The following is a 13380-nucleotide window of genomic DNA, read 5'->3' as shown; positions in this document are numbered from 1 at the left end:
CGTACACAATCATATCATCATCGAATGTATGGCAAAAAGCATGCACATGCCAATTCCTAAGGAAAAGAAGCATTACCGAGGTCCATATCGTCGGCCTGTGGTCGCTGCGAGAAGGGGATCCCCTTGTAGACAGCATCCAGCAACTTGTCTTTGACCTGCGTCACTGTATCGCAGTTCAACACCTTGACCGGCACCTCCGTGCCCGCCTCACCCTCCGGAGGGATGCACATTAATGTCTAAAGGGAGATGACATGATCAATGGAGGGAGGCGTGCGTACCGACATGCATAAAGAAACATATGCAGGTGTGTGTGCATTACCAGCTGCTTGTAGTCAATCTGCTGCCTGATGAGTTTGTCTTCACTGAGGGAATAACGCGCTTCGCCCGTAATGGCGTCGATGGGCCCTTTCTCCATCTGCTGCTTGATGGCACAGTACAGCATAAACAGAGGCTCGCCAGCACACTCCTGGCGATGACAGGGAAAAACACATTTTAGGTTATATTAGCGGTTAGTTACCAGTCCAATAGACTCTTTTGGTTTGCGCAGTCTGGTGAATTGAAGTGTAATGGTAGTGAATTTCTTCTTGTCCCAAGGAAACTTTGAACATGTTCAAATTTCACTTGGGACAAAGAAAGTACAGGCGACCATCTGACAAACATTTGTTTGGCAAACCACCTTGAGCTAATCTGGTCATTCGTATTGTAAGTGTAGTGAAGCTCTGCTTGACTATAAGGCTCTATTAGCCAGTTAGCGTGTTGGCTCCCCTCACACAAATAAACACCAGCAATCACCTTGAGGAAGCGATACAGGAGGAAGGTGAACCAGTTGGTCAGCATCTTCTCAGCCACAGACTCTGTCCTGCAACACAGCGTTAAAGGGTCAAACGGAGGGCTAGAGCAGAAGCCCGCACATGACCCTGGTCGCCTACTGACCTCCTCAGCAACAGTTTGGGGTGGTTACGGTTCTCCAGGTTCTTCTCGATAAGGTCTGCCAACAGCTGTTTGAGCACCACCGTGGCGTACTCCATGCGACCCTGATGCAAAGCCACGCCCGTTAGCATAGCAAACCCGCTGTTCAAAATGCCGCATTAGCTTTGCATGCTAGCTAGGCCCCACGACAGAAGTACGATCGCCCTTTGAGAAACCGCGGTGTCTTTGAAAGCGTTATAGACCATTTAGCAAGGAGCCACCGGTACCTGTAGCGTGGCCATCAGCAGTGAGGCCACGTTCCCGCGGTCCCGCATGGAGAACGACCTCTGAGCCTCCAGTGTGTGTATGAAGGTCAACAGGAACATTTTGTTGTTGAGAAGCTGACTGAAGAGTCGGAGGGCTTTCTCCACGTTGGCCGGCGACTGAAATGCACACAACCATACAAATTACAAATCACTAAATGAACAACAAATTGTATTTTTGTAAACTAGCTCATCCATGTGTGTGTGCGTGTGTGTGAGACATACGTCCAGCTCCTTGAGAACTGGATGCTCTTCTATTCCTGGGAACATGACTCTCATGGTGTAAGTGCGATATTCCAAGAAGGGAATCTTCACTCCGTCCATGTCGTTAGTCAGTTCCTGAATATCGGTCTGCAGCTCAGCAAAGGCTACACAACCCAAACACACAGATTAATGTGAAATATACACACACACACTATTGGTTGTGGGTGTGGTGTGCGAACCTTCTTTGCACTCAAGAGCCACCCTGCTCTCCAGGTTGTCCATTTGGAGTTGAAGACGCTTTAGTGTGCGGTCAGCGTCGCGCGTCTTTCGCTTGTAGGCGATCAGCACGGCGATGATGGCTATCAGCAGCACGCCACCGCCCGCGCCGATGCCAATGATGGCAGGCAGCGTGAGGGCGCTGTCTGAATAAATGTGGAGTGTTCCCGGGGAGAACTCCAAACCTCCGACCAGGATCTATGGGAAATTGCAGATGGAGCTTCAAGCAGACTGCCAAAGGACTGAAATGCTGTCGAATCGACTCAATTGCTGAACACGTGAAGTTTGAAGTTGTGGAGGGCTAACTCACCAGCACACGTTGCTCTCCGGTCAACTCGGGCGAATCACAAAGCAGCTGATGTTCGGAGACCGTCAACAAGCATGGAGACTCGCCAATCAGAACGGTGTAGTTGAGACGGTTGTTGCCGGGGGCGGCCGGGACCAGGTTCTTGCCCTGCACACAAACATGGTTCACACATGTTGTGCTCCAACATGTGACTTTCTGTGCGGTTGCGTCTCACCTTGAGGATGATGGGGGACCCTGGCTTGACCTCCAGGATTCCTGAGATGCCCAGGGCGTCGAAAGTCGGGTTGGGGTAGTGCGTGAAGGTGGAGTTAACCACCAGTACGGATGACACCTACCAGTCGAGATATCAACGCAATGAATGAATAATATTGATTTATTTTCGCTTAAGTTAAAATATAGGAGAAACACAACTCAAAAAAGACTTTTTAAAGTGTGAATCTGCAGTGCCCCACACGCTGCTGGGCCAATGGCAAGGCCGACCTTTGCTAGATTGGCAAATCGTGACCCCAATCTTAGTCGATTTTCCATGATATGTCCATTTTAATGTGCAGAACAGATGCTTCTTGGCATCGGTGTAAGGTTGTGTCACGTCACACACATCACCTGATCCAAGATGAAGCCAAACTCATCGGCATGCAGCGCCCCCTCTGGCGGATTGGGCTTGCCGTACACCAGTCCAGGCGCCAAACACGTCATGACGCTGTCGTTGACCGCCGTGCAGAACTGAGGAGATACCCCGTTGCAGGATCATATGACCTTGGTGTTAACCATGTGATGTCATTTCAATTTTAGATTTGAACGGTCTTACGTTGTTGGTCTCAACTCCGCCATATTTGGCTCTGACTTTGGGCTCCTGGATGGTGAGCAGGTTGGTTCCTGTTACTGTGATCACTGTGCTACCACTGTGCACACACACACAAACACACACAGGGTGTTAGAAATCCGCGCTATAAATGGTGGACAGTGAAAGTGGGCGAAGGCCTACTTGAGAATGGACCAGTTAGGTTCTATAGCAGTGATGGTCGGGTCCTCCATGTACGTGTATTTGATCTCGGAGCTGGTCACTTCCGCCTTGTCGATCATCAGTCGGATAAGGGCGGGGCCAACTCCGGATGGCGAGGCGGGAGTGATGCAGACCACCTCCCGATTGATGCGTCTGGATGAGTAGAGGAAAAGGAAGATTGTTCATCTTTGACTGCAGTTGCTGTGAGGAATGATTTCCGGTTTTATGACTTACTTGACAAACAGACACTCGTCTTTGTCGATGAAGACCGACACACTGCTGCCGGCGTCTAAGTTTCGACCTGCCACTGTCAGTCTGGTTCCCCCGGAAACTGGACCTCTCTCTGGACGAACGTTGCTCAAACTGGGACTCTGTGAGTGAGTGAGAGAAAATTAGCTCAGAATTAGCTTGGCACTCGTGACAACGAATGCGCATACGTGAGGACATGAACAAAGTCTCACCACGAAGGCATACGCTTGCGTGGACATGGTGCGATACTCAGCGCTGCACACGCCGATACACAACTCCACTGCACCGCCGGGAGAGTGAGGCAGCAGCGCCTCGGCCATGTCACACACCACCCTGCATGTACACAAAAAGGTTTTGAGAAAGACTTGTCATGGCGAAACGCTACATGAATTCATGTCAGTCGCCATTATTAACACAATGAATACTCGAATAGCAAGTACATGTCAGTCACATCATGTCATCTACTGACTGAATACATGTGAGTGGTCATGTTAGCAATATGTCTGCTACATGCTGACTATTTGCCAGTCACGTGTCAACCACTTAGTGAGTACATGTGAACTGCACGTCCATCAAGTGTCAGCAGCCGACTTTCCCAGCAGACTGCACACATCCAGGTATTGTACATTGTGTATTAAAGTGCTTAGCTGTAAGTTTTTAAGAGCGAATCAATGTTTCAAGCAAGAGTTTTGAATACTATTCAAATGGTTTGGGACAATAGTTTGCAGACTTTTGTTTTGGAGTAGACGATTGAGATCTCAGCAGAGCTTTAATTCGTCGCAGAAATTCGCTATTGACTTTCGGTCACTATCCACTGTGCACATCTACTTAAACGTCACCTGCACATCATGTCTGTCACATGTCGACGTCACAAGAATGATGTTGGTCAGCACACGCCAATAATGCTCCAGAAAGATGCGCTTGTTTGGTTCACACTGACCTCTCTGCGCTGATGTACAGCGAGGGGACGGGGTTGCAGCGAACGCCGGCCACCTGCACATGCGTGATCTCCTTCACCTGAAGGCCCAGGTTTTCCCCCTCGATAGTCACTCGAGTCCCTCCCTCGCGAGGTCCTGTCAGAGGAGCGATCTGCGGGACACAAGGTTTAACGGAGGGGCGGGTGCAGGAGTGGCGCCTCGGCGGCGCGTGGGCACTCCTACCTTGTTGATGCGCGGGTGGCTGCAGCGCAAGTTGTGGCGTCCGTGGTGCATCCAGCTATGTTCCGGCGCCGCGCAATGCTGACGCAGCACGCACTTCCTGCTTTCGGCGCACCAGCCGCATTGGAAGGCGGTCGGCGCTTTCAGGCACTGCCCGCAGCTGGAGCGTTGAGCCTCGCACTTGTACAGCAACGCTGAATACGGCACATGAAGCAGAAGGGGACAAATTGTTCAGGAGGAGTGAGTGAGACATTTTGTTTTATTACTGAAACACAAGGACAGTAAAAGTAAAGCAGCCAGATAACCAAATTAGGCAGTCAAATATCATTCTTGCCAGCAAGCTTATTGCACGCATAATGGAAACAAAGTTAATGTTTCTTGGGGATTTTTAACACAACAAGTCATTTGTGGACACAAGAAAACTGACCAACGTCGACAGAGCGGACAGATTTGGAACGTCAACCATCACGTTACCTTTCATGGACACCGGCTTGTCAATGAAGAAGTCTCCATCCCAGACAATGTTGAAGTCCACTGGAAGGTCAGCTGATTCGGTTCCCTCGTACCAGTACTACGCAGCACAAGAACGTGCAAAAATGTTCATGTCAGAACACATATAGGCTTGCATTTATACCTAGGGATCATTTAGTGACCCAATTGAACACGCTAGAATGTTTCCGGAATGTGGGAGGAAAAATCCAGTCAAGCACATGATTCAAAGATTCAAACCCAGAACTTATCTACGATGTGGCAGGTGTGCTAACCACAGTTCAATGGGAGCTCCAAGGCCAGGAATTTTGCAGTGTGGTACACCTTTTTCCCATGGAACTTTTAGAATGCGCACCTTGCTAGATCTCATTTCAGCCAGCATCAAATGATTAACTCTGCGTTCTACTTCCTGTTTTTTTGGTTCCGTTGTTGTGCTAGAGATATTTTTGCATTTCAATCCATCTCTTTGTGCAATGATTCTGTGTGTGCCCGTGTGCCTAATGCTTCCATTAGCATTAAAATCATCCAGCTGAGCCCATCGAACAGAATCAGCACACGTGCACTCACACCCACATTCTCATGAGACTTGTTATTAGAGACCAAGCGATGAGTTATCTCTAATCAGGACTTGCGGTTGTTGCTACGAAATCAAGTCAACTGATTTCAAATAAATCTCACACACGGTTAAAAGAATACACCCATTTAACGATTTGGTGAGAGATCAATTTACAGGACAGTTACATAAAGCTGGAGGGGAGAAGAAAACTGCCCACAAAATGTTAATAATTTCCCACGCAAAACTCAACAAGCAATACAAACATATAATGGGCTACTTTAAAACCAAATGTTGTTTATGTCGAATATGCTCAGTGCCTTTTGCTTTTATTGAACTAATATGCTCCATTTCCTCTTGGTTTCACCCCCCCGCCCACACACTCACACAAACACACCACACTCATTTATACTATGCTGGTTTGCTGAAACAAGGACAAGTGAAGGTCACTGTGCTGAGAAGACGATTGCGTCTCAGTCAGAGGCAAAGCGGGCTGAGCAAGTCTGTGGGGGATGTGTGGCGTTTTACTGTAACATTTTCAAGTCAGTAGGGCTTGTGAGGGGAAGGCCGGGAAGATATTGATGCCGCGGCACAACTGGCATCTTGGCGTAATCTTCCCCCCTCCCCCCAAATTATTTTTTTTGGTTGCATCATTGTACAAAAGACGTCTCGATGGCTTTATTGATTAATGTCGACACATATTACGCAGAGTGTGCATGTGATAGCAATCGATTAATTAACTCATGGAAAAATAAAATACATTTTTAATAAATGATCAATTCTAAGAATAAAAGGCTAAATTATTGTCCTCAATATTACTGTACTCATTTCAACAGACTCAGAATAGCTCAGACTAGCTTCATTGTCATTGCACCACAAGGTGCAACAAAATGGAACAGACACAACCCGTTGTCAGAGAAAACAATGACCGACAAAGAGGATAGAGAATGGGAGTCCGCCATGTGTGTACGCTTGAAAAGTTCAGGCTGCACCAACCAAATTTAGTATGCTATGCTAAGTTTGTGCTATGTTAACTCTTAATTTAGGGTCCATAAGTAGGTTTTGTATTATTGTGTCCATCTTTGTGTCTGATAACATGCACGTATTCGGATTAATACGCTGTTGCTGAATTGAAATAATGTAGTAACTTTCAAATCAAAAGTATTGAGTAAAGCCTTACCGAAGTGTTCTGACATTGGATGCAGGACGAGTTGAAGCGCACCGCCGGGATGCGCTGGACTTTCCCTTGGATATGGAACACGCACTCGTAGTTCTTCTGGCCCGACTGAGGCTGCGGCAGGTTGCGTGCCCGCAACGTGATTGGACGAACGAGACCGGCTGGCACCAGAATGTCCGATGTGGGCAGGATCTGAGGACAGCCCTGTGGACAGAAAGTCACACAGTCAAAAAGATGGCGCTTGTTTTTCACATGAGCATTCCCAGTTCACAGAAATGGTGGAAATTCTTGATTTGTTTTGACAACCTGCAACAAAATGGAAACGAACGCTAAGTGTGAGCTGGAAATGAAAAGGTTTACCGAGGCATCATATTTCAAAAGGTTAGTACAGATTCAAAAGTAAATTCTAATGATCATAGCTACTATACTTCACATCTCTGAGCTCTGTTGCTGGATTCTTTTTGTAATATTAGCAATAGGATTGGTGGAAATCAGATTTATGCGAGAGAACAAACATGTATAGATAGGCGATTTTATATCTGTTATATTCCAAGCACAACTCAAGTCGGACTTTCTTAGTTGTCATTTAATTGACAATTTGTGACAATGCCATCGGTCTGACCATTTTGGCCATGATCACCCTAACTTTACATTTTATGGCATTTCATGTTTAGTGAGAGCATTGCCAATTATTCAAGCTTAGTGACTTTGACTGCAGAAAGCACAAAATGTGCCCATGAACACATCGTCAAAGGTTTTTCTCAAAGGAGATGAAGCTACACAAATGCTCTACGGCAAAGTAATTAATTGCAATGTGACTGACAGAAAGCCCACTAACACCACAGGAAGTGGACCTGAGCACAGCATGCTGCAGGGACTCTGGAGAAAGGCTTTAAATGGACACGAATCCACGTGTGCACGCAGGGACAAAGACACACACATACACACACTCGTACATCAATCCGTTTTCTTTAGATTGTCCCCATTAGGGCTGCGGGTGAGCATAGAGCCTATCCCAGCTGACTTTATGGAGAAACTGGGGACACACCGAGCTGGTCGTATGTATATACAAAAGAATTGCCTTACTAACCAGTAGTGCTGGCATATTTATTTTCAGACTTTTTTGACTTACTTTCAAAGCCCGCCATTTAAAAAGAAGAGAGAGCCTACTGAGCACCAGCCAAGCTTTCAAGGCTCACAGAATAGTGTTTTGTGACTTTGTAAACACAATAGAAAAATAAGACTCTCGCAGAAGGTTGATTTTGACCATTTTCTAGTAATCAGCAGTAGAAAATTGGGTCATCTTTTTTGACGTTCAGATTTAACAAGATCAACCAAAAACTGCTCAAAACAGTTGAATTGATGGATTACTAAAGGACCACGTGCACGCATGCACACACGTACGCAAACACGAGTCTCTACTGAGCGTGCTCGGTGCAAGGGGGGTTTTACCTGGGCCGTGCTGACCCGTCCCTCCAGGAAGGAGCAGTCCTCCAGATTGTTGGTGCACATGTGACGATATTTGCACCAGTGACACGGAAACATGCTGCCCACGCATGAAGTGCACCTGCAAACAGGACGTGAAGATGCCATCTTGCAGGTAGCGGGGGAAAAGAGGAGGAGGAGTGGACGACGAGCTTACGAGTTGAGCACGGAGCAGTTGTAGAAGGTGAAGTTGGTGCTGATGAAGGTGCGCATGGTCTCGCTGGATCGAAGACTGAGTTGGACATCTCGTTTCTCTCCTGCCAAGACAGCACCTCGCATTAACCTATGTGTGTGTGTGTAAGACGATTGCGTACGTATTTGCGTGTGTGAGTGTGTGTGCATGTGTCACCGTAGGAGTGTGGCGGCAGGTCTCTGAGCGTGGGTGACATGCAGGTGACCTGACCGTCGGCCATCACTTCCGCCGAGGTTTCACTGATATCCTCAAAGACGCAGGACACACCCCCCGACAACGCGGGAACGTGGTGGACCCGTACACTGAGCTGCACACAGACAAACCATACAATCAATCAACTTGAGCCCTGACTCGTCCGCCAACGCCGTATTGAATGCGGCAGAGCCATTGGGTTAAGATGCCTCATTTGAATCAGAATCAGGGCCATGTAGTTTGAAAACACACAAGGAATTTATCAGTGTTCTACCTAAACATGTGGCAATTGATATGCACTCAAAGCTAGATCTCATGGGGCTGAACCTTTGATTACTTTTTATTCGATTTGATCATTATAGCATCATTTTGTCATGAGGATTAGCTAACATTGTGATTCTATCGTTAAGTCACGTGGGGTACATTCCACTATGAATTCCCAGACTCCAAACAAAGACGCCTTTCTTATGTCACTAAATTGCCACAAAGTAACTACTCTGATTGTTTTGACTTGCTTTCCCATACTATGCAAGACGGAGCAGATAGTCCATCGACACTCGTCGATCAGCACTATTTGTGTTAATACAAATCGCAGTGCTCCTTGTTTAAAAAAAATGTCACGTCTACGTTTCAGGATTTGCTGGATCTGAAGTTGATTTACTGAGTATTGACTGAAATATTTTGTAATGTTTAAAAATAGTACCATCACAGTGATGGTAGCAGGAAACATGGAAACGTAGGAAAAATGCACTTAGTTATATATACTAAAAACAAGGAGTCAATACATATAGTTGTCTGATTAACCTCGAGTTGAATTTCTTTGGTGACCAAGCTCATAGGTAAATTGTAATGCCATTAATCGCATTTATACGCACGCACTTACGTATCACAAAAACAGGTCAAACGGCTCAAGGCAGTGTCGATGCATCCTAGATGTCTGCGATGGGACGTACCTGTGTTGCAGGGGCGGTGACGGACATGTTGCCGGGGGTAACGGAGATGTTGACACACTGGTCCAGCTTAGTGTTGAAGTGCAGAGGCTCTTGCCATTTCTCACATGCCTCCATTCTGGAACATCTGGAGGGGCCACATGACATGATTATATCATCGATATGTAGGTGAGAGACTTTCTCATAGTATATAGAGTGTAGCAACATCGCATAGATTGTAGTAGTTTCATATCTTCTGGAGAGTCTGTGAAGGCAATAGGAGTGTGAGTAGAAGATGCAAAGACAGAGGTGCTACAAACATCTGGAGTGTTTTGCAGAAGAGCAACGTTGCACTGTTGGATGCAGCGTTGTATTATCAAGTGAAGCTCCAATGAGTGCAGACATTTTTCTTCATGAGCACAGAGAAGTGCTCTTTAATTCTGAAGGCCAATATGATTGATGTTACAGCAAAGAGGAAATGACTCCACCTGGACTCTCAACATCAAAGAGGCCCACCGACTGTGTGTGAGAGTGTGTGCTCCCATGTGGCATCATTAATGTTTCTATAAATGCCCCTGCACATGCACGCCACAATATTCGAGCCAATCAGAAGTGAGCGTCAGTTGTTAGCAGCAAATCCACATCATTTTTGTCTTTTTGCATATTGAGATCCATCCATGCATCCATCCGTCCATCCGTCCATCCGTCCATCCATCCATCCATCCATCCATCCATCCATCCATCCATCCATCCATCCATCCATCCATCCATCCATCCATCCATCCATCCATCCATCCATCCATCCATCCATGCATCCATCCATCCATCCATCCATCCATCCATCCATCCATCCATCCATCCATATGTCACCACCTCAATACATTTTAATGGCTTTCAATCACGAGTAAATTTCCATATTGTGGGTCTTTTATAGAATAGTACTGTTATAGAAGCATTTAGAATTGTTGATGACTAAAAAAAAAAATAAAAAAAAATAAATTCCTTTTAGGTTACATAACAAAAACAAAAATTCTATATAAATAGATAGATGATATCATAGTGTGAGTCTTACTCGTTGTAGAGGACACACCATCCACAGTGAGGGTCTCCTGAAGATAAACAGTCCGAACAAGAGTGATACTGCTCGCATGTCTCCACAGGAAGTCTGGTCACCTGAAACAGCCACATGGCTGAACATGTCAGATGCACGTACGTGTGCGACGACGTGCTCCTGCGTGTGCATGCACACCTGTCTGTCACTGAGTAGGTAGATGTAGAGGTGGTCCGGACTGAACATCATGTCTCTCAGGATGGGCTTTCCTTCCACCACCGTTACACTCTCGTACAGCAAAGCATTGTGGGACGGCGGCGGAAGTCCATCTACGCGGATCTTAAACACATATACATCCAGAAATTTAGCAAGCGTGACATTCAAAAGGTCTATAATTGAACCTTTCCCACAACACCAGCTGGGAGTGGCGCCGGGTCACTCACGACGATGCTGAATAGAACAAGCACTACGTATGTATGGATGACATTGAAAAAGGGGTACACTCAAACTGATCATCTGGCCTATCTGGCCTAATTTCTTACGACCACAGGCAGCAAAGGACCAAGTGGTGGAAAAGATTATCCAGAATGATTTTTGATTGGTCCAATAGATTTACTAAGTACTGTAATGATGTTTTTTTTTTTTTTAATAGTGAGACTTTAAGGGGGGGGGGGGGGGCAATCTTTTATTTAATTTCATATTTATGTTTAACTGAATAAATATCATGAATTGTTCATCCCTTCTATTGTTTTTCATTATTGCTATGGTTCCAGAAAACAGCTTTTGTTTCTTCAGGAGTCATGCTGTCATTTTTTTTCAAGCTGGTATCATTTTTGTGTGTACAGTAAATGTCTGTGTATTTAAGGACATCACACAATGATGTCACAGTGCAGTAAAATGAACCATTCCATCGTCTTTCACACTCAGGAGCTCCGTGTACCTCATCTGAGTGTGACCCAGAAAAACAAGACTGACGAGGATGAGGGGTGAGGGGTTTGTGTCAGCTTGGGGTCTAGTATGAGGGGCTGGAAGGCGGGAAGCAGGTGAAAGGAAGGAAGGAAGGAAGGAAGGAAGGAAGGAAGGAAGGAAGGAAGGAAGGAAGGAAGGAAGGAAGGAAGGAAGGAAGGAAGGAAGGAAGGAAGGAAGGAAGGAGAGAGAGGTGTGTGTAGTTGTCAGTGTGTTAATGAGCTGTCTGCTTGTCGTGCATTTGGTCTTAATTTGCGCTGATGAATCCCCCCCAGACACACACACACACTGAACAGTATAGAAGATGAGGGGGATTGAAAGTAGGACACTGCAGCAGACAAGGATGATACACATTTGTGCTCTCTCACTCACACACACACGCACACACACACACACACACACACACTCACACAGTCACACACCACATGCACGTGCGCACATAAACAAACAAACACACAAACAAACAAAGAAACACAAAAAACACACCCAAAAATGCACCCAAAAACATGCAAGCACAAATGCTCAAATATGCACACAAAAACATACGCGGACATTCATACACACACACATTCAAAAACACGCAGACATTCAAAAAAACGAGAAAACCAAACAACAACATGGTGGTAATCACGCAGATGTTATTTAAGTTCCACAATGCAGCTAACATGAAACTGGAGTCGCCACCCAATATGCCCCTTCACACTCATGCCCCCCCCCAATGCAAGAAGAAGAAGAAGGGAGTGATTCAGGAAGAAGTGACCTTTCACCTGTGACTCTGACTCAAACTCTAAACACACACGCTCAAAAATGTGCACACACTGACCCATGAACTTTAACCCCTAACCCTGAGACAATTTCCTAGTGCGTCTGTGGTGTGTGTCTATATCTGTGTGTGTATGCGGCCTCCATTTTAGGTGCCTTGACGTCATGATAATGATGCTTCCCCTCCCCCAAGATTATATATATATATATATATATATAGTATATACATATATATGAGTGGTGTCAGTTAATCGAGTTATTAACGTGATTAATCAAGCCCTTTTTAATACCACCACTTTTCTTAATTGCATGATTAAGTCTCATTTTAGCCTAATAAAACTTGTACTCTTTTCATGTACTGTTGCCACAGAAAAAGTACAACACCTCACCAGATCTTGTGAGATCAGAAATAAACATCAAGCACGCCACACTGGTGACACGAGTCTGGGCTTGTTGTGCAGAGATTTCATCCGTTTTTAAAACTAAAAGCATCATGGCGAGTGGTCTGTTCATTCTTTCTTGAGAAATCAGAAACAGTTTTAATACGGTGAATCAAGACCATTATATAACAAACTTTGAAAATAGTTTGTTGCGGTATAATCAGAGTCCTTGTTTAAATATCATATGCATGTCATATATTTGATATTGCTCCAATTTTGAATTATTGGAATGGACTGATGAAGGGCTGTTTTTGTGACCTTAAACATTTTTTAATTCAATTCAATAAAAATGTGTTTGCATAAGAAAATAAATTCTCTTCATGATAAGGGTATCGAGGGGGGGGGGGCTCACGAGAAAGAATGAAAGCCCTCCAAGTATCATGAGAAGCATTTCTCTCCAGTCATTTTATAATTGGAGAAAATTAAAAAAAAATTCAAATATTTGAATACACATATTACATTTATGATTCGTCTCTAAGTTCAGTAACGTAATTAAAAAAACAACACACAGTTCACGGTTGTCATGAAAACCACATTAGGAAAAACACGGATGGATATAAACAAGGAATTCTGTGTGTGTGAATTTTGCTGACATACACACACTACACATTGTTCATTGAGCCATCAGAGCCTGAGGGATGAAGACGAGAAGGAGGAAGGCCAGTGAGGGGTGACATGAGGGGGGGGGGGGACTGTTAAGCTTATTAACCCATTC

General features: G+C 45.3%; 1 protein-coding gene across 1 annotated transcript in view; it reads right to left on the bottom strand.

The window, feature by feature from the left end:
- plxna3 (plexin A3) overlaps positions 1-13380 on the bottom strand; it is a 31651-nt gene that overhangs the window by 5435 nt on the left and 12836 nt on the right. Inside the window, exons 7-30 of the mRNA XM_061301579.1 lie at positions 10696-10836; positions 10519-10619; positions 9471-9594; positions 8482-8632; positions 8290-8389; positions 8100-8214; positions 6651-6851; positions 4903-4999; positions 4432-4622; positions 4212-4360; positions 3484-3604; positions 3257-3393; positions 3005-3175; positions 2828-2921; positions 2623-2742; positions 2234-2350; positions 2023-2166; positions 1676-1910; positions 1458-1600; positions 1197-1352; positions 934-1034; positions 793-859; positions 320-466; positions 77-236 (exon numbers count right to left, since the gene is read on the bottom strand). Coding sequence (XP_061157563.1) covers positions 77-236; positions 320-466; positions 793-859; positions 934-1034; positions 1197-1352; positions 1458-1600; positions 1676-1910; positions 2023-2166; positions 2234-2350; positions 2623-2742; positions 2828-2921; positions 3005-3175; positions 3257-3393; positions 3484-3604; positions 4212-4360; positions 4432-4622; positions 4903-4999; positions 6651-6851; positions 8100-8214; positions 8290-8389; positions 8482-8632; positions 9471-9594; positions 10519-10619; positions 10696-10836 — 3283 coding nt within the window. The remainder of the gene's footprint in view (positions 1-76; positions 237-319; positions 467-792; positions 860-933; positions 1035-1196; positions 1353-1457; positions 1601-1675; positions 1911-2022; positions 2167-2233; positions 2351-2622; positions 2743-2827; positions 2922-3004; positions 3176-3256; positions 3394-3483; positions 3605-4211; positions 4361-4431; positions 4623-4902; positions 5000-6650; positions 6852-8099; positions 8215-8289; positions 8390-8481; positions 8633-9470; positions 9595-10518; positions 10620-10695; positions 10837-13380) is intronic.

The sequence above is a fragment of the Syngnathus typhle genome, linkage group LG2, assembly GCF_033458585.1.
Source record: "Syngnathus typhle isolate RoL2023-S1 ecotype Sweden linkage group LG2, RoL_Styp_1.0, whole genome shotgun sequence".
NCBI lineage: Eukaryota > Metazoa > Chordata > Actinopteri > Syngnathiformes > Syngnathidae > Syngnathus > Syngnathus typhle.
Note: the sequence above shows the minus strand (reverse complement) of the source record. Positions and strands in the feature narration are given on the sequence as shown.